Source organism: Thermobia domestica, chromosome 6 (genome assembly GCF_964235325.1).
Source record: "Thermobia domestica chromosome 6, izTheDome1.hap1.1, whole genome shotgun sequence".
Classification (NCBI taxonomy): domain Eukaryota; kingdom Metazoa; phylum Arthropoda; class Insecta; order Zygentoma; family Lepismatidae; genus Thermobia; species Thermobia domestica.
In genome coordinates, this window is record NC_137459.1 from 2,580,883 (window position 1) to 2,603,976 (window position 23,094).

General features: G+C 36.2%; 1 protein-coding gene across 2 annotated transcripts in view; it reads left to right on the forward strand.

Annotated features, from left to right (window-relative positions):
• The first annotated feature begins 10,345 nt into the window (after window positions 1-10,345).
• Window positions 10,346-23,094, forward strand: part of LOC145687814 (uncharacterized) — a 153,400-nt gene continuing 140,651 nt past the window's right edge. The window contains exon 1 of one of the 2 annotated variants that reach the window (XM_081761241.1): window positions 10,346-10,942. In XM_081761241.1, the coding sequence (XP_081617367.1) occupies window positions 10,831-10,942 (112 nt within the window). In that variant the 5' untranslated portion in view covers window positions 10,346-10,830. The remainder of the gene's footprint in view (window positions 10,943-23,094) is intronic. The other variant, XM_081761239.1, reaches the window with a different exon arrangement.

Consider the following 23,094-nt stretch of genomic DNA (forward strand, 5'->3'; position numbering starts at 1 on the left):
TCTTTATAATTTTTCTACTTCATCATTTGATACCAATTCGGAGTCGTCCATACCTACTACTGTTGCTTCTCTTGCATGATTTCTTCTTAGCTGCATCTGTCCCATTGTATCATCTTCCATCGTATCCTTAGGAAAAAATTTCTGCATTAATTTGTCTAGTGTTTCTTCTCTTGTTTTTGTATACGTTCCATCTGCATTTTTAATTGTGCATAATGTTGTAGGATTAATCTTTTGCATAATTAATTTATATGGAAAACCCCAAGGATCCATTTCTATGTTTTTCGCCAGAAACAATTCCCAACTTCGTTTTTTCTCCAGTAATACCGCCTGTTCATATTCGTCCTTTACCTTTCTGTAATTTTGGACCTAATATTTTTGAGCCTCGGTTCTAGGGTTGCCTGATATCTTTTTCTTCTTGCTTTTACCAATTTTTTTTTAATCTTTCTAATTTTGGTTTCCAAAAGCCACCGTATCCTACTTTCTGCCCTAATTTCGGAGTGGATTCTCTTATCGCGGTTATTGTGGCTTCTATTACCATATTGTTAGCATCTTCTGTTTGTTCTAATTGGGGGAGGTCTAGCTTGTCTTTAAAAACTTCCCAATCTATTTTCTTTATATTTAATCTTTCTTTATTCCTTCCTTTATCCATTTTTACGTTGAAGGTTATGACTTCGTGGTCACTGGTAGTATGTTTATCGTGAACCATCCAATTTTCTATTTTGTCCATAATGTTTATTTTGCTGATTGTTATGTCTATAAATGATTCGCCTCTTGATCCTACGAAGGTTGGCTTGTTTCCAGTATTTATTATCGCAAGATCGTTTTGCATGATAAAATCTCCCAATTCTTCTCCTCTTTGATCGGTATATGGTGAACCCCAGGTTGTGTTCTTGGCGTTTGAATCTAGCATTATTATGATCTTTTTTCCAGGGTTTTGTCTGATTATTTGCTGTAGTTTATTTAGAAATGGTTTAATTTCCTTACTATATTGAAAATAAGAATTGATTAGCCAGATTGAATCAGTTCCTTGTGTAATTTCAACACATACAGTCCAATTATCACAGTATTGTAGATTTTTAATACTTCTAGATTTTTGTTCATGACCACAATCACTGATAGGGAGGCCTCACCACCATAAATTATTCTCGCTGATGCTGGGAAAGCTAATAATCTGTTATTATACGTATATGGTTCCTGTAGAGCAATTAAATCGACATTTGTTGTTTGCACAAATCTTCTTGCTTCCATTGTCGCGAGTTTCGACCTGTGCGAGTTGTTTTGTGCAATTTTTAATGTTAGTAAGCTGTTAAGCATGTTTGGTGTATACAAAGGCGTCCATACCAGTTTTGCTGTAGTCGAAACAAATTCTGCCGTGGGCGTTCACCATCTGTTTGTATACATTCTCTAATTCCCAGTGTATACCTCTTCTCCCTACAACGAGATACGTGTATAAATTGATAATTACTTGTATTTTTGGGCAGAAAGTGCTTCTACATAAGCACTATACCAGATATAATGTTAATTTAAAAATAACAAAAGAAGAATGTTTCTAATATATGTAAGAAATATACATTATAGGATAATGAGTTGCTATGTTGTTGTTGATAGATACCTAACAAACATGTACGATTGCAATACAGTCTATGTGCATATTCGTTCAAAGAAAATCAACGAATAAAATTGTTTAATACGTATCATCGTTTTGTGATTTCAATATTAAAGGTGAGAATACTAGTAAATGTAATCACAGAAGATATTTTAATGTGTAAACAATTACTACCACTCGAAATCTATTTATATTATTAGCCGAACCAGGTTGATGACTACCTTTGGTGAGTCGTTGTAAAAATTTTGGTTTACCTCACCCGGGATTCTTGTAAATTCATATCCCGAAGTAAAGTAAGGGTGAATTTACTTCTGTAATAAGGTTAATGACTACGAACTTGACAAGACTTAGAAGTGGTAGAATAATTACAAGAGAAATGAACGGTGAGGCAATGGAGAAAGGAACCAGTGATAGTAATAACGGTGAACAAAGTGCAGCACCAGGAATGACATTAGAAGACCGAATTTTACTAGTCTTACAGCGGCAAGAACAAAGCCGAAAAGACGATATGGAAGCCATGAAGCAGGAATTAAAGCAGACGATAGAGCAGAAGTCCGAGGAATCCAACAGACAATATGAAGAATTAAAGCAGACGATGGAGCAGAAGTCCGAGGAATCCAACAGACAATATGAAGAATTAAAGCAGACGATGGAACAGAAGTCCGAGGAATCCAACAGACGATTGGAGCAGAAGTCAGATGAGACGAAACAATTTATCATCCAGGCAATTAATGACATCACTTCGCAGTTTGATGAAAAATTAAAAAGAATATGTGAGGATTGCCAGGATAATCAAAACCATCTAATCCAAGAAGTCAGTGGTGTAAAAAGGGATTTGGAAGTAATAGAATCTTCGGTACAGCAACAAAAGATTCAGGTCACGGAAAACTCCAACCAGATACGTATGAATACACAGTTGATAGCTACCTTACAAGAGAAAATCAGGACACTACAGATCAAGGACAACACATACCACAACAACATGGATAATGATCGTGTAGAATTCCCTTGTTCACAAGAGATGACTTCGCCTTCACCCGTATCTGATGAGGACATTATTTTGGAAGAAATTCATCCGAGGAGTACAGATGGGCGGAAAAGAGATGGTGCAACTACACACCACGCCATAGGTAGGAATTGTCACTCAACAAGAACACGGAATGATAAAAGGAAGGTAAAGTTAAGCGTAAAGATGAGTGAAATACGTGCTATGAGTAAGTTCAGTGGTAAATGTAATGAGAATGCTACTTCTTTCCTAGAAAAATTTCAGGACGAGTGCAATATAATGTGTATAGATAGATCACAATATATGAAACTAATCCCTCATTTATTACTCCCACCATGTTCTTTATGGTTTAAAGCAGTACGAGATCACGTTAGTACGTATGAGGAATTCAAAGCAGCGCTAATCGCAAATTACGAAAATGACTTTTTGCTTGCAAATAGAGATGCCACGATTAGAAACCAACATTTCAATCCTCGTTTGCACAAATCTGTTGTCGAGTTTGTTGTAAATACATACAACGAATTAAAAGTCGTAAATCCATTGCAATCGGAATCTAGAATCATAGCATCAATTCGAAATTTGTTACCGTTTAAGTTACAACAGATCCTGTTTTCTACCCAGTGTATGAGTTTTAACCATTTATTAATGCTTGTTCAATGTTAAGAAACTCAATACCATGCTCTGAATCAACAAGCAGGAATAGGCAAAAGTAAATATAATTCAGATCATTTTGTACCTGTTCGGAATCTAAATATCTGTAGAGTGAACGATACGGAACACAACCGAAACCGAGTAAATTCAAGCAATCATAACGAGCAAAATAGGCAGAGCTATGTAGGGAATCCGCCTAACCTAATTAGTCGTGGCAATCCTTATGTAAGACCATATACCCAAAATAGGTTCAGAAATAGACGAAATACATGGCGAAATTCCAGGAATACAGTAAACTACGTGGATAGACGTAATCGGGTGTTAAGAGATGGCACTTCGCATCAAAATCCAGATATTGATGCAATTCCTGTACAGAACAGTAATACGGGACATAATCATGATTGTGCTGTACAATGTACTTTATTGGAACCATACACGAGTATGAATTTAAAATAATTGCAGCTGATGTGGTAGGGGTTAAACCCATATCAGCTATAGATTCTCATGAACATTTATCTTCAAATTTATGCGATAACGTCAAACTCATGTCAGCTATTGATTCTTATGAACATTTATCTTCCAACTTACATGTTCATGTTAATGATGAAAACGACCTTTTACATGACGTATCTGTAAATAATTATTCGGAAATAGCAGTTAATAGATGTCAGTACCAATTTATGCCTGTAGTAAATCTTTGTTGGTCCAAAGATGATACTGTCAATGATGGTTTTGATGTTGAAGAAAATTTTGTATTTTTAAAATCATACAGTACAGCTAAAATACCTGTCAAAATCAATGGGTTAAGCACAGAAGCTTTACTTGACACAGGAGCAAACGCCTCTTTATTATCATATTCGCTATGGAAAGCAATTACTAGTAATTATTCGAATCCTAAGTTACAAAAGGCTGAGAATCTTATTATAGTTGATTTTACCGGTAAACATAAAAAGAGAGTAGCTGGAATTACTCGTGTGACAATAGCTATTCAAGATTTTGAAATATCAATCCCTATTCTAGTAATAAAGGAACTGAATGAAAAAGAAAAAAAAGGTATCTTCTGTTTGTGTAAAAATAGATTTATTTTCTTCCTTTTGTTCGTCCGAACATAGGTTACGTTTAATTTTTGATTTTTATTCAATTTAATTTTCTTTAATTCTCATTAACCAATGATAATTTTCAAATGATTTTTAATTCTTTCTTGTTAATATGAAGAATTATAGTTCGATTCATTAAAAGCAAAGGTTATTTATAGTATATTTGATTTGTGTTGAAACTTAATTGTCAAAGATTATGTTAAGTATATGATTCATTCTATTAAGCTAATTATTCGACGACTGTCTTCATGCACAATCTTATATGTTACTTGAATAGGATCCTTCTATATTCTGACGCCCAATTGATACAATGCATACTGTAGAGTATCATCTAAAGTAATTAATATATAATGCGCCCTTGATCATGGTGACTCATGTTTTAAAATGTAATTGCTTCTTACTATTTTGAACTCGTACCCTTCGTTAATTATATAAATAAGCGACGACGTTTTAATAATAAAATATATATTAATGTAATAAAAGATAAATGATAATGAAATGAAAGATTTATTATAAATATATTTATATGAATGAAAATAAATAATGTTATATATATGCGAGGGTCGATCAAAATGTAAAGGACGTAATTATGGAATATTGTTCTTATAAACGGACCAGTGGTTCTTAAATATAAAAACCAAGCTCCCTTGTAACTTTTATATTCAGTCCCATCGTCGGGCGACATTTTTATACAACGAGATACTTGTATAAATTGATAATTACTTGTATTTTTGGGCAGAAAGTGCTTCTACATAAGCACTATACCAGATATAATGTTAATTTAAAAATAACAAAAGAAGAATGTTTCTAATATATGTAAGAAATATACATTATAGGATAATGAGTTGCTATGTTGTTGTTGATAGATACCTAACAAACATGTACGATTGCAATACAGTCTATGTGCATATTCGTTCAAAGAAAATCAACGAATAAAATTGTTTAATACGTATCATCGTTTTGTGATTTCAATATTAAAGGTGAGAATACTAGTAAATGTAATCACAGAAGATATTTTAATGTGTAAACAATTACTACCACTCGAAATCTATTTATATTATTAGCCGAACCAGGTTGATGACTACCTTTGGTGAGTCGTTGTATCCCATATACTTCATTTATTAGATCTACTAACTCCCATCCATTAGCGGGAAGATCGTATGTTCTCAGTTCTATTCTATCGATTTCTTCCAGCGTAGGGTACGTTATCGTCCGTCCCTTGTCATGTAGATCTCTAATTACTTGTCGAAATGCCACACTAAGAATGTTCTTGTCCTCCAATTTGGCTAATCTATATTGATGGCTCATATTATCATATAATTGTCCTGGTTCCATCAAAATTGGTTTCATATTTTCTGCTTCTTTCGGAGATTGAATTGATGTAATTTTGTTATCTTGAATTGGTTCTTATTTGATTGGAAATAGATATTTCTGCTCGCCATTCACAAAATTTATCTTAAGTGTTGTTTTTTCTTCTGCTGCTGGATCTGGAATAGTTCCTTTGTCTTTTTTCTTCCAATATATGTCAGGTGGTTTCTTAATAGTATTATTATCTTTTTCTATTTCAGTTTGTATACATTTATCCTTTGTAGATGCCATAGTTCTTCTTTTTCTATCCAAAAATTCCTCCAAACGTTTTTTGTCCCTTTTGGCTTTGCTTGGTGATTTGTTTTACTTTTTCTTACATACTTCTTTGTGTCCTTTATATATAATTTATTTTGCTGATTATCCTTTCACGCGCTACCCGATATGAAACACATTCTTCCGTATTTGGAGTTTGGCATATTTTGTGTCTGAGTTTACATGGAATGCATACCTTTTTGCCTTTATCTTCACAGTCTTCACTTTTGTGGCGAAGGGATCCGCAATATCTGCATCGTACTTTGTCCTTGCTTTCGCAATATTTCGTGATGTGGCCAAATTCTTGGCACGTGTAACATTGTGGTACCAATGAAATCTTTAACTTTATGTTATTCATAATCGATATATATGCGATCTTTATTAATCAACATTTTCCTTATGTTTGGTGTGACCTCTATAACCAGGCGGCATTTCTTTTGCCCTCTCTTACCAGCTCTAAATCTTGCCTTTATGTTCTGGGCTTCCGCTAATTCTTCCTCCTCAAAGTTCTGTTGGATGGTAGCTTCTATGAGGTCGTTGTCTTTTATTTCAGCCGGTACGCCATACACTATCATCAATGGGTTTCGTTTCCTACTTTCCTCAAACTTGAAATATCTTTTTATTTGTTCTTTATCCTTTATCCTGTTTAGGTCTTCTTTTGTTGCGGTTTCCAATACCACAATATCCTTTGTCGTACGCATGCCAGTTATTTTTAACTTTTCCTTCCTTTGATCTATTGTTTCTGTTAGTCTTTGAACAGTTTGCTTAACTGTCTCTCCTTCGTTGGGTCTAAATATTATGGAAGTTTTGGTTTTAGCTGTTACTTCTAGGATTTTCTTTTCTTTCTCTGTTACTTTTCTCCCTCTCACTACTTCCGACCACGTTTGTCCCTCATCTGTTTCCATCTTTTCCTGCTTTTCTTCAATCTTTTTTGTTAGTGCCTGTATTTCGTGTATTACTGCGTCCGTGTCGGTTCCCTGTTTGTTTCTTAATTCTTCAATCTTGTCCCTGTAGATATTTTTCTTTTCTCCCATGCTATCTCCTCTCTGCCAAAAGATTGTTGTGTCTGTATTTACTCCTCCTTTACTTGCTCGTATTTTTTCTCCAGATATTTGTAATCATTCTTCAGTTTGTGTACTTGTTTCGTTTTTTCTTGTAATTGTTTCTTTATCTCGTTTCTACTTTCCGTTATTTCTTGGATTTCTGTTTCAAGCCGTTTATATTGTCTGTCTCTGTCGTTTTTAATTTCTGCTTTCTCGTCCTTTAATTCCTCTATTTCTTTCTCTAGTTTTGTATTCTTTTGCCTTAATTCTTCCATTTGCTTTTTGTCTTCGATGCGACCACCTTTTTGTCCCGACATCATTTCCATTTTTGTTATTAATTTTTCTTTTTGAAGGTTGTCGTATTTTTTCTTGAAGCTTTACATTTATTTTCTCCATTTGGTCTAGCCTTCCAAGTAACTGGGCCCTATCCTTGACCCAGACTACCACTCTCTTTTTTAATTTTTTGAGGTGGGACTTCCCTATCTTTTTCCAGTCCAATAAGTTTTCAATGTAATTCATTTCTTGGTCTAACTGTCCCATTGTGTCGAATTCCAAATCCTCGGTTGCCTTTCCCTTAGTTGGCTCTTCTAGTGCTGTAGACTCCTCGCGTGCTCTTTTTCGTTGTTCATTTTCTTCTGCTCTTGTAAGTCGTATTGCAGGGTTGATTGGAGACTGGTCTCTGGATGGTGTCCCCGGGGGAGAACGATACATCGCCATTTTCGGATAGCCTATTATAGACGTTTGTGTACAAGTTTTTAAATCACTATGTAGTATAATGTCAATATTCGAAGTACACTTAAATAATTATAATGAACAAAAGTTTTTGTGTGTGTGTGTGTGTGTGTGCACCGATTAACTCGAGACTTGATAGGGACACTTTGGACACCCTTTTCGAAAGGGGAGACCTGAGAAGGGTAGGTTGGTCTGGGGGGTTACGCGAAGCTGATTTTTTTTTTGAGTCCCGAAAACGAAAAAAAGAAAAAAAGAGAAAAGTCGGGGGAGGGGATACCGATATTCCTCCAAAAAAGGGTCAAAAGTCAAGACTTACCTCATTTTGGTCGACTATAATTCGGGAAGGGTAGGAGATGGGGTATAGGGGGAGTGAGAGGGTTGAGGACCCACCTCCAATGTTTCAGGTCCCTGGCCCTTTCGGTCCATGTGCCATAGTGTCCCAAATTTAGATTAAAAACCCATGGTGTACCTCTCCATGCTTGAAATACTTCTAAGTCCAGAAAAGTGAAAAATTTCCAAGTTACTCACCGGAGTGATGTTCCTATGTGCTCTAGATAACGAGCCGCACTTGGAAGTTCATTCACTGGTTGATCTTCGATCACTGACACAAACTGCTGAGCTGTTTGTTTTTACTTTTTAGAAACTTATTGCCACATGTATGCTGTATATTTGTTACAATGTATTTAAATAGGAAAATTTTCGTGTAGTTTTAGGCTTATATCTTGGAGCCACTGTTCTAAATTCGATATGCTTTTCACTATAGTGTTCACCAAAAGTTTACGCATTCACTGATATAAAGCACTTCGCACCACTTAGACTTTCTCCCACTTTTTGTTCCTCCTTTGGGGAGCAGCGAGAATCACACTTCCACACTTAATCACAGCCTCACAGCATGTATGTTTGTGTGTAGAGAGATGAGTGGAAACCTTCAGCACCTAAACTTGAAAATTGCTTTTCGGTGGCGGCTTTAGGGTGTTAATTTTGGGTAAGCTCACTCCCTCGTTTATGGATACATATACACATTTGATTGATTAATGACAGTAGGAAATTACTTTTACGGTAATGGTTGATGCTATTTACGGTAATGGTAAATAATTATCTACCATTAATGTAAATAGTGGAAAATATATTTACTCTTTATTGTATATTTTAGCGTTTATATATTTTTCAAAATTTTTGGGAAGACCCATGCCTACCTGGCTTACCCGCTAAAGCCTCCAGTGTTGCTGTTCCTCATGTATTTTACCTTTCCGCATCTGATAACTGCTCTTATTTACATATTTGGCCAAGTCATTTGAGCTGATACAGACTCCCTCACGTTCGAATCTTGCTTCCGAATTTTCGGAGCTACTAATTCCAGTAGCGTATGGAATTCTGAATAGTCCACTCTGTAGACTTTTTTTTTTTTTCGTAGGGACAAAGATCTTCTATAGGTAGTTCATATCCACCATTCAACATACGGTGCTTTCCTGTGCGTTATTGCGGCGAAGAATCCATTCACTGGTCTACACAATGTTGCCAATTTAGCGACTTTGTCGCTAGAACTAACGACTTTTGGAAGTGTCTAACGACAAAAATTTTTATTTAGCGCCTAGCGACAAATCTAGCGACATTTAGGAATTCAAATATTTTGTTCTATATTTATATTAAAGTATCCAAAATTTTGCAGTTCGTGATACTAATAATTACTTTTACACACTCGGTTGCACTACTGCTATGAGCGACTTACTTCGTTGTATTCATCGCTGCTATGAGGATTATGCCCTTCTTCACTGCGGTTCGGAAATCTGGGAATTTCCCGTATCTAACTAGTTGCGTAATGGCTGGTAAGCTCTTGCATTGCACAGTGCGTACAGTGACAGTGACGCTGGAGAACATTGTGCTTTTCTGGTTCAGTGTAGTGCGTTTGATTTATATATTAATTCAACTGCGATTGTTAATATAAATTATACAGAAATTTCGTGGGGTGAGTTCGGTGAAGTGTTCCAATACGAAAGCAACATGCATTCCCCCCCCCCAAAAAAAAGATAATCGTACTCAATAAGAGGGAATGGGTAAAAGTGATCCAAAATTTTAAGTATTTGCGAACTTTCAATGCTATATTTATTAATTTTGTATTCTTCAAAGCGCATAGTGCAGTATTTTTGTCAAGATGGCCATTTTTAAAAAAGAAAAAATACTCGAGTCTTCCATTGTATATGAAAAAATATTTAAATTATTTTAATTCCTTTGTAAAATTATATAGCGACTTTTCTAGCGACTTGGCAGGAGGCGTTTAGCGACTTCTAGCGACTTTAGAGTACTAAACTAGCGACATTTCACACTGGCGAGTTGGCAACAGTGGGTCTACCAGCTCCTCTTTTTTTAGGGGGGAGACGGCCTTTCTGTCAAAAACAGAGCACATATCGCTGCTATGGCTATTTCATCCTCTACGGATGAACTGTTATAGCGAAATAGAAAAACAATAATTATTTACGATTACGACAGCTGGTTGCACTTCAAGTGTTTTTCGTCTGTTTAATACAGCGGTCACGAGAGGCTCTGGTGGTAAAACCTACCTAAAGCAGCACTTTAAGTTGTAACATGCGTTGAGGCCTTAGTTCAGGTCCATGTGAGGAAGCCTTAAGAATTTAGAATCAGTTCTCATGTCCTGGCAACAGTGATGAGGTAGTGTTTACATTTGTAGTAACGAAATTTTACGACACGAGACAAAGTTGATAGTTGATATTAAAAGGCATGAATTCAGAGGCAGAAGCACTGTTGAAGTTGAATTGGTAGTTTGTTTAGACATTTGTTATTCTCAGCAGCAATGGTAGTGTAGTGAAACATCACAATTACTTAATTTTACTCCCACTTCAACAGCGATACATATTTTCCACTTTCCGTTTCATTCTAAATATATCGATGTGTATTAATTGAGCTGTATGCAGCAATATTATAATTTTGAAGTAATAAGTGTAGTGAAAACAATATTCTAATTGAATTTCCCTGAATTATGAACATTCTGAAGTTGAGCTCAGTGAAAGAGTTGTGAATACTGAATGTGGCTTACTAATGAAAGACTACCAGTGACTAATGGCTGCAAATTTGCCAGAAGAATATATTATTATTATATGGTATGAAAGGAGTTTTGAAAACTCACAGGAGTATACTTTTGTCATTGAATACGACAAACTACAGTTCATAGGTAAGTTTTGTTCCAATAATGATGTTATTTGGTATTGCTATTCATACGAAGCTGTTGCATGTACGGTCTCATTTTGGGCGCAGATTAAGGAGTGGATTTTCAGTTTATATATATATATTTCTAGGGTTGCTAGCCCAGATTGCACGGAAGGCATTCGGGGAAAAATTTAAAACGACGTTATTACTGTTGCTTCTAATGAGTGGCGTACTTAGGATCTTGTTTCGGGGGGACTTGAGAATCAGTAAGAAGCATTTGTACTGAACGTATAATGCGAAAAAATAATGACATTATTTCGGCAGGTTAGCTTGAGTCCGATAGCCAGCCCCCTAAATACGCCACTGCTTCTAATACGAAAGTTATTGTTGATCACACTTAGTGAAAACAATAACAGAATCCTTTTAATAGAAAAATAGCTTAATATGTTTCACTCTTACCACCACACACAGATCAAGAAGTAATAAATTTGAATGTTTTCCGTTCTGATTTAACAGGCTCTCTAGTTATGAGGATATCAATATTTCCATCGTTTCTTTGATTTACATCAATATACTTTTCCTGATCTAAATATTTCTTGTTACTCTATTTCTACAAGAACATTTTTGTCACTTGTTCTGATGACTTCAATGAGTGTTTCATTATGTAAATGGATGAGTACAGGCTCCATTTTCCACAGTAACCGTAGATTGTATTGACTTCATAACGATGAAATTACATCATATACGATAAAGGAAAAAAAAAATAACGAGTGTGTAATTCGTTTGTCGGTATCCTAAGGCGGATTGTTACAAAAGTAGTACGGTGACAGTAATTTTTAAGGGTTAACTGCTGTATCGCCGGACCAATTTTAGGAAATTTACCGGGTCAATTGGAGAATTTATTTAAGTTTGTGAGGAAGGATGAGTACAAGGCAGATAAGGGGAATAGTAAAAGTTAAAAAAGTGGTTGTATTTGTTGATTGTTTTCGATGTTGGTAGCGACACTGTATGTGGAGGCGGATGGATTATTACGTGGAGAGGTACACTTGTTTTACTATACGGATCCATAAATTGTAAAATATAAAGAAAAAATTTGGGAAGTCTTTAATTTGCCCGTTTCATGTTGAGAACAGAACCCAACCAACCCCTGCCGGGTTTCTAACCCGATCCTGCTACTACTCTTACTCCTGCTCCTAATACTACTAATACTTATACTATGGATCCGTATTAAAGTAGTACTGCACACCTAATGTAACGTAACTTAACGTAATCCAACAAAATATAACCGAATGCAATACATTTTGGTGCTTTTTTTCAGTTTTCAAAGTGGTCCGGCGATACGGTACAAATGCCATTTTTAAATTGTCGTACGTAGTTAAATATTTATTAAGTATATAAAAGTAGTAATGCTATTGTTATTTACTTCGTGTTAAGGTGGCTTGGCCCCCTCCCCCTGCAATTCCTGAACTACTGACTTATATTGAGTTTTGTCTAATTTGTTTGTAGAGAGAATACACACTTCGAGTAAAAATTTAGTTGCTTGTCTTTCGTAGTTCGTGTTTAAAAAATAACCAATATAAAAATTACTTTTGGTGTTTATTCATTGATTTATGTTGTCTCTCTCACCTTATTGACAACATTTCTTTTAATCTCGTGTTGTACTTTGAAATATTGTGTTTTGACTTCATTGACAGTGAGTTGGAGGTGTTAGCGCTTTTCTGTAATGTGTCACGCCTTTAAAGCACTGTGATAGATTGGTAATGCAATGTTGTTGTCAGATGTGTTAATGTTGTCTCTGTGCCGTGTTGTTTGTGTCGATACAGCTAGTACTGGATGGGAAGTTCTGGAACACAGGTCCCACCCATATAGGTTAGTTGGTTCCTTTCTGTACCAAAGTTCAATATTTAATTCACATAGTATTCACTAGCGAGTGAAGGCGGGTTAGAGACCCACAGGGCACGGTGTTTCCTGTTTTTGTTTCAGCTAAATGGGAAGGGATACCTGTATTCTAGAACCTTGCTGCACTGGATGCAATTAGCATGTGCTTCTTTCTTTCACTGTTTGTTGGAGTTCGGTGTTACAATTTTGTGACACATTTTATTTTTTTTTATTTATTTATTTTTATTTAATTATAATTATTTCATTTTTCTTTATTCATAACGTGGATGAGTTGATGTTGGATGTTTGGATATTGAAATAGTGGTATTCGTATTTCTGAATGAAGATAGATGAAAATGGCCGTGTCCTTACCTTTTGCATTACGTACGCTGCTTGGAACTAATTATTTCTTTCCTTTCTACTTTATTTATTTATTTACTATTTAATATTGAATACAATACCCGGTATATCAATTATTTATTGATTTTAGAAAGGCTTACGACTGGGTTAGGAGAGAAACATTGTACAACATTCTTACAGAATTTGAAATACCGGAAAAGCTGACTAGATTAATTAAGGTATGTTTAAATGAATCCCAAGGAGATCCGTTGTCGCTATTATTATTTAACTTTGTGCTGGAGTATACTATAACGCAAATCAAAAAATTGTATTCACCAGGTTGTGACATATGCTGATGATGTAAATTTAATAGGGAAAGATAGGAGTTCATTTTGAGTTGATTTTGAGTTTAACGTCCCGTTCAGCAGCGAGGCTGTATGAGACGTGGACCTACTGATTAACGTGGAATCCGAACCACATGAGCTCCCGCCGGGAATTGAACCCGGGTCTCCCGCGCCAAAGGCGCGTACGCTAACCGCTTAGCCACGGAGGAGCTCTAGGGAAAGATAGGAAAACAATAGAAAGAAGTGCAGAGGTTTTATTAAGCGCTTGCAGAGACGTAGGTTTAGAAGTAAATGCATAAAAAACTAAATACATAGAACTTCATCGGCATCGTAATACGGCAAATTATGAATGCGTTAAAATATCAGAACTTTTTATAATGTGGATACTTTCAAATATCTAGGATCAATATTAACAAACGAAAATCATACTCGAGAAGAAATTAGATGTCAATTAAAAGCAGTGAATTCATGTTATTATTCAGTTCAAAATCTTTTGTCGTCGCTAATTCTGTCGAGGAGTTTGAAGCTTGAAATATATAAAATGATATTCATGCCTGTCCTGTATGGTTGCGAAACATGGTCGCTTACTCAGAGGAAAGAACATAGACTGAAAGTATTTGAGAACAAGATCCTGAGACGAATATTCGGACCCAAGAAGAAGGGGAATAAGGAATGGCGGAAACTTCATAACGAGGAGCTACATAATTTATATGGTTTACCCAACATTGTTAGGGTCGTCAAGTCTAGGAGGCTTAGGTGGGCAGGTCATGTAGCTAGAATGGAAGAAAGTAGAAACGCTTTCAAAGTCTTAACTGGAAATCCAGTTGGAAAATGACTGTTAGGAAGACCTAGCCGCAGATGGGAGGACAATATTAACCCCTTGCACTGAAATGACAAGTCTAGCTCGTCAGGGCCTCCCGTTGGCAAATCGCACAGTGACGAGTTACACTCGTCATAAAATTTAAACTATTGAAGCATTACGTAGGGTTACTAGGTCATATTGATGTTTTGAAAGTTATATAATGATAAACCATCCATAACCATCTTTTATAACTTATACTTCAATTATCAGAATTCAGAAAATAAATCGTAGTGGAAGGGGTTAAGATGGATCTCGCAGAAATATGAATATAAAGTGGAAACTGGATCCAGTTGGCTAAGGATAGAAGTCAGTGGAGAATTTCTATGAACGCGGCATTGAACCTCCGGGTTCCATAGGCAATAGAGCTAGTTAGTTACAGTTCAGTGATCACTATTTCACTATTGAGATAACCGTTTGAAATTTTATTTTTAGTGGGATATAAATTAACGAACTTTACCCAAAATTATATTTTAAAATACATGGCTTTAGTTTTTTTTTTTTTTTTTCATATTTGTATAACAGCTTAGTTTGCTTTTATTAATTATTGGTTTTGTACGAAAACCGTGATTTTTGCTGATCGATTAATTCTCCTATGATTTGATCCATAAATTTTATAGTAACTTTCGCAACTCAAATCAAGTCCTTATTTCATAATATTCAAAATTGGTATTTAAATTTTATCCATTAACTTTGACGTATATTTCGATCTAAACTTCACTTTTTTTTTTTTTTCTGAAAGCTTGAAGTTAATAATTTACCTTAATTTGCCTTAATTTTAATTAAACTTTTTTCCAACACTAGGGCTACCATATGAAAGGGAAAAAATGGTAGTTTTATATTACACAACAAGTAGTTTAATAACATAGCAGAAAGTTATAATTTACACAACTAAATTTGTACAACACCGGTTATGGAAATATTAACTAAGTTTATTTCTCACGCACTTGCATCTTGATGCGTTGTACTGTTTCCTTGAACATTGCAAGAAAGTTAGCCTTAACAGCTATTTACAAGTGTCATGTGATATTTTGTTTACGCTTACATGTGAAATGTACCGTGACAAAATACATCACAGCACGTGTTATTCCGAACTGTAGAAACCATGATGATGTCCTTCCCAAACACTTCCGACTTCCCGTCGAAGCAAGCATTCACTGTCCATTATTGTCAAAGCTTGCCTTTTACCCACTTGGGACCCAGTTTGAAATCAGAGCATATCTGAGAATTATGTTGAGAGCATGTCTGGAAATTATACCCTGTAGAAAATGCTTTGCACACCAATTGCACATTGATCAAATATGAATTTTTGGCTTACATATTTTGTATGACCTCCTTTACGCTGATATGAGCCCTTGAAATTTAGCTTTCCGGCGATTTTGGATATTCCTAGCTCTGAAACTATACTTTTCACTACATAACTTTTTCTCTTATTTTGATATATGAAATCACCTTTTTCATTAAAATCCTATATTGTTATATAAAAGAGTACCATATACTGGGTGCAGCGGTCACCTTTTTTCGTTTTTTGAACTATAATTTTAAGGAAACTTATTGAAATGCAAATGAAAATGTGTTTTTGGGAAGGGCATTGATTGTGCTTACTGCCAGTAGGAGGTTGAACTTCTAACGCAATAAACAGTGGGAGAAAACAATGCAAATAATTGTATGTGACCATGGTCACCCGGCTTTGGGGACACTATGATCAGTATAGTGAATCATAGTGAATGGAGTTGTACGAGTGGTAGAGGGGAGTCTATGGTCAAAAGCGAATCCTTTTGCTTGACACGTGGGTGTATTTTAAATTAAGGTACGTGTATTCTTAACCAAGTTATGCAATTTTTTTCTTCCAAGCTTGCAGAGAAATTAGAAAAGTTGTGACGTCACTGTGGGATCATTTGATTGCAATTTGATGTAATATTTGGAGTTAAATTCAGTGCTTTCCAGTGAACATGTTGATGTATGAAAGTTAATGGTGGCTCTCTTGTCGGCAAAATTACAATGTTGTTTTCCGGTCTTTGCAACAAAATTAATTGGTAGTTAATTGCTCACACTAAATGGCAAAGTAAAACATAAATGCATGGTAATTTCGTATGTATCAAAGTAAGTTTCACGCTCGACAATTGATATAGACACTAAATATTCTAAAGAAGGTACTCATCTTGATTGTGTTCATTGAATAGTTCAGTACCATTAGTATAGAGCACCGCCTTAAAAATATAAGCACTGAAATGTCATTGAAACATAAAGATATAGGATATACAAACGACACTGAATGGCTACATGGTCCTATATACACTATGCACACAACACTCAAGGGAAATTCATATTGTTAAAATACACTTCACCTCTTCTCCCAGGCGTTGGTTCAGGAAGTTTTGCAATAATATCATTTCCATCAATATTACAAATGTTATCAGATTCTGGAAAGAAGAAATGGTCACCAGTTTTTCTGAGAAACGTTACAGTATAATCATTCTGGTAGCCTTCCGGGACTTGCCCAATGACATGTTTCCTCGTTTTCTTCGTGACAAACTGGACAAAAACCCAGGACCAGGGTTGGCAAAAACCATGGTTTTTATTGAAAAAACAACAACCAAAAAAAAAAAAACAGTTTTTTGGTTTTTAAACCTTTTTTTTTTTAAAAAAAAATAATAATTTGCTCTATGTTTTTGTATCACATATGGACAAAAATAATTTTGTTTCGCCTTGGGTGTCATTTTGCAACAACCGGGTTATGCTGGAAGGAGACCCATAAGCTTAAAGTGGAATCCAAACCGTTGCTCGCCTTCCGAAAGAAATTATCCTCCACTTGAGCTCGAAACCGGGACTAATTGGTCACAAATGCGATACGTCTGCCGACTCACTCACGAAGGACTTCTGATAAAAATACGTTGAACTAATCTTTACATACTTGTTAATATAATTGTCAAGAGTCATTTCAGAAGAACAAAAAGATAAACAGTTGCACAAGTGAAACCATTATACAGAATTACATATGGACAATTTCAAAATACTGAAGAGTACAGAAGAACTAATTTAGTCCAAGTTAGTTCACTACGACTTTTATTAGTCCAAGTTAAAGAAATACGACGACTTAATTTGCATATCAGTAAGAAAAGTGAATAAAAATACGAATTATTTGAGTCCACTTTGGCTCTGACCCATTTATACATAAATAGATACCAGAGATACTTCTGATTTCAATAAATACCTCTCGTGGGGTTTGCATGACCCCGCTCCCCCAACAAAAGTACAGCATTTCGATGTATTTTATCGATAGTTAACATTATTAACACGAAACAATATTCAGAATTTCTTTGATTGCAATTGCATAACAAACTATAAAAAAATCTCAAAAGAAACATCCATAAACTTAAAAGAAAAGTTGCTTTTGTAGTATAATCTCTTTGAGTAACAAATGGGGAATTTAGGTCTGAATATAATATGAATAATATACTGGAGTAAAACGTGATAACCCACAGATGTGTGCTTATCAAGATTTTACGAATACTTACACTTTTACGGACATTTTTCGTATTTTGGTTTGAACATTTTTTTTTTTTTAACAGCTGGTTTAAACCACCTTGGTTTAAACGAGCTAAGCCTGCCCAGGACCCTCGTTGTATTGGCGTCTCCAATTCAGCTTCGTTTCGATCTTCCCTTTCATCTTCCTCAATGACATTAGTAATGTTTTGCGTTCCGGTATCTTCATCAGATAAATCTGCGTACTGTATGTTTGGGGACTCTTCACTCTCTATAATCTGATTGTGCTATTTATTTTTTACATTGGTTTCTCGTTTTTGTATATAGTATATTGGATTTAGAATTTGCTCCTGCAGGATGGCTGGAAGTACTAGCCACGTTGGTGATATCTTCTACGGAAATACTTCTTCCTGGTTCCACGTTAATTCCTCTTTTTCGGCCTCTCCCATTATTGTCTACAACTGGAAAGGGCTTTTGTGCAAGAAAATCAAAGAATGTGTTGGCTCAGTGGTAGAGCGTTCACCTCTGGTGCTTGGGGTCCCGGGTTCGATCCCAGCTCCCGCCAAGTGAACTTTGTGGTTGACAAACACCGTGTGCGTGGGTTTTCTCTGGGTTTTCCCGTTTCCTCCCACTTTCTTCATTCCACCATTTCATTCATTACTCATCATCACCGTCTCCTTTAGCCTAACCGGCATAACCATGGGACGTAAAACTCAAAGATTTCATTTTTTTTTTTTTTTTTCAAAGAATGTGTCAGAGATCGATTGAGGCAATGTTGAATAGCCACTTTCTTCTGTTCGCGGAATACTTTTCAAAACTTCTTCAGGATCAAATTCCACACTTAAGGACTCCATTTTTGACTATACTCTCTCCATTCGACAGAGGTTTACTCATTAAAGTATGTAACGGCTTTGAGAAGTCGGACTTCGGAATCGAAGTAGTGTGATCTGGGTTTCGGGTTTTATGCCCAGTAAGGATTTTTCTCCAGTGTTTCTTTAACGCTTCAATGAAGCTTACGTCCAATGGCTGACACATATGTGTTGAATTTAATTTAAAACAAATAGTATGGCTTTTCCATGCCTCGAGGACTCGTACAGGAAAATGTGACGATAAATTATCTCCAATTACAATTTTTCGTTCCTGGTTCTTGAGTCGTGTTATGTATGCAAGCGAAACACAGAACCATTCTTTGAATGCATGCTGGTCAAACCAACCATTTTTTTTTAAGACACCATATCTTGCTCCGGTAGGGCCACCAGTACAGTGGGTGGTGGAAAATCCAAATGATCGAAATTGCCCTCTGTTTCTCCGCAGAAGCAGAATTTTCAGAAACGCTGAAATATGTGTTTCCGTATTTTTTAATTAAAAGTATTATATACGGAAACGTCATCTGTGCACGGAGTTCCGGGGTCCATTCCCAGTAGGACAGCTTTGAAATTTGGACGAATTACAATTGTTCGGGTTTCACGAACTGTAGATCTACATCTACATCTTATATAACCTGGGCGCTGAAGAAAGGTACTCTGAACTTCAACCAATCAACTAAAATAAAGTCCAGACCTTCATCGGGTCACAACACTAGACGGGTCGTTGTTTTAAACTACACCTTGGAAAAATTTAAGGAAATAATTAAACCACGCCTCCTTAACAAGAAGTGTCTTAAATCCCTTTGGCTAGCCATTCTGGTTACTATTTTCCTACTTTCTGTTCCAGTTTCATAATATCTACGCCTTGACTTCTCATACAAATATGCTTTTCATATTAGGTTCTTAAACATTCTGAATGTTTATACTTTTAATAAAATAATCACGGAAACTGCATCAAACCTGAATCTATTGATTGCTGGGGGTTAGCGTTCGACTTTCCCTGTCAGCAGCGTGACTGTATGAAACTGAAAGAGGGCCTATTGAGCAGATACCAGTCAATAACTGTAATGAGGTAAAGAAAGTATAAAATATTAAATGAATTGCGGATTAATACTGAACCTGATCTGTACTCAACATCTGAAGCTCGTAACCCGATTTGTTTAATACCAAGTTTGCGATCCTTGTGTTAAGCAATTTATAAGTTGACAATAGTTGATTTGTTGATAAGAGTTTAGCAATGCTATATGAAACGTGATCTACAGGCTAACGTGGGATCCGAACCACATGTGCTTGCACTGGAAATCGAACTCTGGCCTCCCGCGCGAAACTCCCGTACTCTATCCATATAGCCTGAGCTCCCTCGTGCCTAAGCGGTTGGCGTATGCGCCTTTGGCTTGGGAGATCGGGGTTTGATTCTCAGCGGGAGCTTTTGTGGTTCGGATCCCACGTTAAGCTGTAGGCCCATGTCTCATATAGCCTCGCTGCTGAAAGGAATGCTAAACTTTAAATCACACCACATCTAACTATATAGCCGTTGGAAGAAGTATGTAATGTGAGTGGACACATTTCATCCTTGTTCCTGCTCCAAAATTCATTGATTGATTTGTCTTTAACTCTATCAGTGAACCGAGATACTATATACAGAGTCCTCCAGAAAAATATATACAGTGTTTGTCATTCTGTATTAGGATACTGGCATTGACAAATGTTCTGAAATTTAAGTATGTTGTAGTACAGTTTTTCGCCCAACAGTTGTCGGCATTGTTTTCAGTTAAAATTATGTTGTAGTACGTTTTTTCGCTCAACAGATGTCGGTACTGTCAGCACTGTTAGTGAGATAAGAAAATGTCAGGAGAACGCTTGACGTTCGAGCAGCATATCGAAGTGTTTTATCAAGTTTGGGAATGCCATCGAAGTGCAGCATCAGAAGAGAGGGAGTTTGGTACTGAACCAACAACCCGACTAACAATCAAACGCATTGTTAGAAAGTTTGAGGCCCATGGAGCGATTTGCGATGTTTACAAAGGAAAATCGGGAAGAACGCCTACAGTAACAAAGTCCTGCCTGACAGTAGCGACATCTGTTGAGCGAAAAACTGGTGAACTCTGAGAATGAGACTGACAGTTTGAGGAGGAACCTGAAGCAGTGTAGGACGTTTGACGTTCTTCCACTGCGAACAAAGCTTTCTCGTGGCTATATGGTTAAGGTACGCGCCTTTTGTAGGGAAGATTCGGTTCGATTCCAGGCGAAAGTTCATGTTCAGATCACACCGTAAGCTGTAGGTCTACATTTCCTAAAGCTTTGGTTCTGAAAGGGGCATTAAACTCCAATCAAACCACCAGAATTGAACTCCAAACCTCGTTCATCGAGTTTATGCGAATTTTATCATATTTTTATTATTTTTAAGCAAAAAATGAAGTACTAAATGTACCCCCACCTTTTCTTTTTTCTCTCTTTACGAGGAGTGATAAGCAAATAATAATAATAATAATCATCATCATTGATCAAGCGAACGGTGGTTATAGTAAAGCAACATAAAGAATAACAGTACGTACTACTACTTGTCGGATTTTAGGTCAAAGTAGTGTTGTCAGCGGCTCGGCTTACGGCTCAGTCACCACCGAGCGAGCCAACAGCTCACCCAACCGAGCCGGCTCGAGACTTGAGCTGAGCCGAGCCGACCCAGCGGCTCATTCCAATCGAGCTTAGCCGAACCGGATCTCGAGCTCGAGCTGAGCTGATGGCTCAGGGCTCGAGCCGAGCCTTTTGACATCAAGGAAACTTTTCCCAATACTACTCTTTTCCAGACTGTAAGTAATATGTGGAGGACATTTGAAATTGCTCCAAGTGTTCCAGACTCATGCTGAAACACACACACACACACACATACATACATTTTAGACATATATAAATACAGATAAGGAACCGCTCGAGCGGCTTGGTTCACGGCTTAGTCACCACCGAGTCGAACCGAGAAGTGATAAGAATCAACAACTCACCCAACTGAGCCGGCTCGAGTCCTCGGCTCAGCAGGGCTGAACCGAGCTGCGCCGATGGCTCACTTGAGTTGAGGCGAACCGAGTCGGTGGCTCATTCCAATCGAGCCGGCTCGAGCTGTTGGTTCAGTTGAACCGAGCCGAGCCGATCCGGTTGACATCACTAGGTCAAAGTCTATTTTATATATATATATATATATATATATATATATATATATATATATATATATATATATATATATTTGATAGCTGAGGAGTAACGGCAGCGTTTCATTAGCAGACATAAATGATAAGTTTTTTAGTGGTGGAATAACCTATAATATAAAACAATTCAGTGACCATTTATTTTCTTATATAATGAAGTACTGAACAACTGTTCAATAAAATGAATAAGTAGCTTTTCTGAGTAATATCTTTCCATATTGCTTTCTGTTCAAGAATATATGTTACAGAGAGACAAAAAAAAAAAAAAAAAAAAAAAAAAGAAATTAGTTTAACGTTCCAGAGTTATGCCCTTTAGATTAATGAGAAAATAACTGGGTGTGAAATTATTATTATTATTATTTCTTTTGTGCTCTCCTAACAAAAATCGAACCGGAGCCAGTGCACGTTAGAGACAAGACAAGAAGAATTTGTGATTTGGTTTAAAATACATAATTTAATTTTCTATATTACGTAGCTGTGACGTATTTATAATTTTCTAGCATGAGCATTCATACAACATGAATGTTCGTTGCAACAAAATCTAGATCTGTAACGTTTGAAAAAGATTCTGCTAGACAGGGTTCGAACCCACGCTAAAGTAAGCATATCAGAGAGTTCCGTAATGCTAACAGCTACAGCACGAAAGCCTGATATTGGAAATGCTTTTTCTCTCTCTGTGTGTAGCTTTCTTCATGGTCCTGTCCCCAGAGCCGGCTCTACCATATGTGCAACACGTGCATTTGAACTGGACGTCAACATCTGTCATAACTATATTATTTAAAATAAATATTTCTTGTTGAAAACGGACTTCATGATGATGGTAGTTAAATGTAGTAAGCTAGCCTTCTATTTGAATACTAGACTCATAAATCATGTTTAGGTCGCATTAGTTTAAGGTCGTATGGCCGGTGCCAAAGCAAATGTTCAACCAAATGTCAGCATGGATTTGATTGTTGTCAAATACAAGAACTCAATTCTCGAACAGTAGCGAACACCTGTTCCATTTAGTTAGTTATCACAGTTTTTATATGAAAACCAGTCTTGTCTTTGTTACAAACAAGTTTCTTATCATTGAAGGTGGAAATAAGATTTTTAAAATTTTGTTAATGGATATAGAAGGAAAATCAAGAAATAAAGATAAAAGAGCTAGTTCCATTGGAATTTCAAATTGATATATTGAGATTGAAGTTTGATATTGAATTTTA